This window comes from Fukomys damarensis, unplaced genomic scaffold, assembly GCF_012274545.1.
Source record: "Fukomys damarensis isolate Sample0158 unplaced genomic scaffold, DMR_v1.0_HiC HiC_scaffold_7, whole genome shotgun sequence".
Lineage (NCBI taxonomy): Eukaryota > Metazoa > Chordata > Mammalia > Rodentia > Bathyergidae > Fukomys > Fukomys damarensis.
Window position 1 is genome coordinate 13,847,017 of NW_022900919.1, and position 1,550 is coordinate 13,848,566.

At 38.0% G+C, this 1,550-nt stretch overlaps 1 protein-coding gene across 4 annotated transcripts in view; it reads right to left on the reverse strand.

Annotated features, from left to right (window-relative positions):
- Chd2 (chromodomain helicase DNA binding protein 2) overlaps window positions 1-1,550 on the reverse strand; it is a 129,404-nt gene that overhangs the window by 45,455 nt on the left and 82,399 nt on the right. For all 4 annotated transcript variants that reach the window (XM_010621005.3, XM_010621003.3, XM_010621004.3 and 1 more), the window contains one exon: window positions 497-538. In XM_010621005.3, coding sequence (XP_010619307.1) covers window positions 497-538 — 42 coding nt within the window. The remainder of the gene's footprint in view (window positions 1-496; window positions 539-1,550) is intronic.

Consider the following 1,550-nt stretch of genomic DNA (forward strand, 5'->3'; position numbering starts at 1 on the left):
TTTTTTTTTTTTTTTTTTTTTTTGGTACCAGAGATTGAACTCTGTCTGGTCCTTGCACTTGCAAAGCAGGCGGTGGAACCATCAAGCTAAATCCCTGGCCCACAAGTTCTTTAATTTTCATGACACCTCCCTAATTAGAAGAAGATCTTAAAATCAAAAAGAATCGTTCTCCTTCAACATTACTAAGTCTAAGAACTAGAATGCAAATAGTAACCACATGTTCTTCCCCCCTGGGAGTCACCTGAACTGGAAAACACTTCACACGCTACAGAGTTCTGCATGCACTTCTTTCACCTCCCTCACGAGGAAGGCCTCTGGGCAGTCTGTCTCTACCGCAACCTTCCAGAGAGGGAAGCCCACCCAACATGCCAGTGTTTATAGACGGGTGTTTCCAGAACAGAATGTCCCAGCATTATTACTCAATGGAAAATACTGCCAAAAGAACCTGCCATATAATAAAACTGAAAAGGGAATAGAAGACTATTACTGAGCTTACCGTTCAAGAGGAAGACCGAATTTCTTATAAGCCTTGATGAACCTAAGAATATGATCAATAAAATACATTAACCAAAGATTTTAGTTATGTTAATGCCAACATATCCTGTGATGAAACATGACCACTGTAAATTGTCAAAAATAGACTGTCACAATCCTGGAACAATCACTGAAGTAAAATACATTGAGTGTCTTTGAAATCAGTCAATGAAAATTATGAGTACTAAAGATATATTAAAGATCAACTTTATTCTCTGTGACTGATCATGAAACTATTTAGAGATACACTAAGAAAATAACTGTGGCTTTACTCTAATATCCTTTACAGAGGGTGCAAGTTCATGGAGTTCAATATGTAATAACAATTCAATCACCACAACTCTAATGTGATAGAATCCAACATCATTTATTGGCCTAGTTGGTACACCAGCTTTACTTTCAATTTCATACTGCAATATTTTTCATTTTTTTCCTGGTCAATGATATAGCTATAAGATTTCTAGAAATGTTTCACATTGAACCCTGGTACCAGGGTTCAAACTTGAGACCTTGCACTTGCGAGGCCAGCAGCAGCACCACTGAGCTAAATCCCCAGCTCAAAATACTTTTTGAAATTAGAGAGTGAAATAAAAATATGATGTAAAACTTTTTAGGCACAACTATTTTGAAAACTCCAGTGAGTCTTGCCCAACTTTATCTCCACCAAAAACCCAATGTACTTGTGTACATTTTCTATCTTAAACAATGTTATGTACAATCTGCGTTCTTACCCTCTCCCCACCCTTGCAGGTTAATCACTGCAATTTTCACTAAAAAGCAAGATGCCACATCAAGAGAGTCACTATAATAATGTGCCAAACTAGTATGACAATATGGGTATGTAACCATGTAAGAAGCAATACTGAGAAAGAAATAGAAATGGAAATAAGAGGATGTGACACACGCCTGTAATCCCAGCACTCGGATCGCTGTGAGTTCGAGACCAGCCTGGGCTACAAAGTGAGTTCCAGGTCAGTCTCAACTACACAGTGGGACCCTGTCTCAAAAAAAAAAAA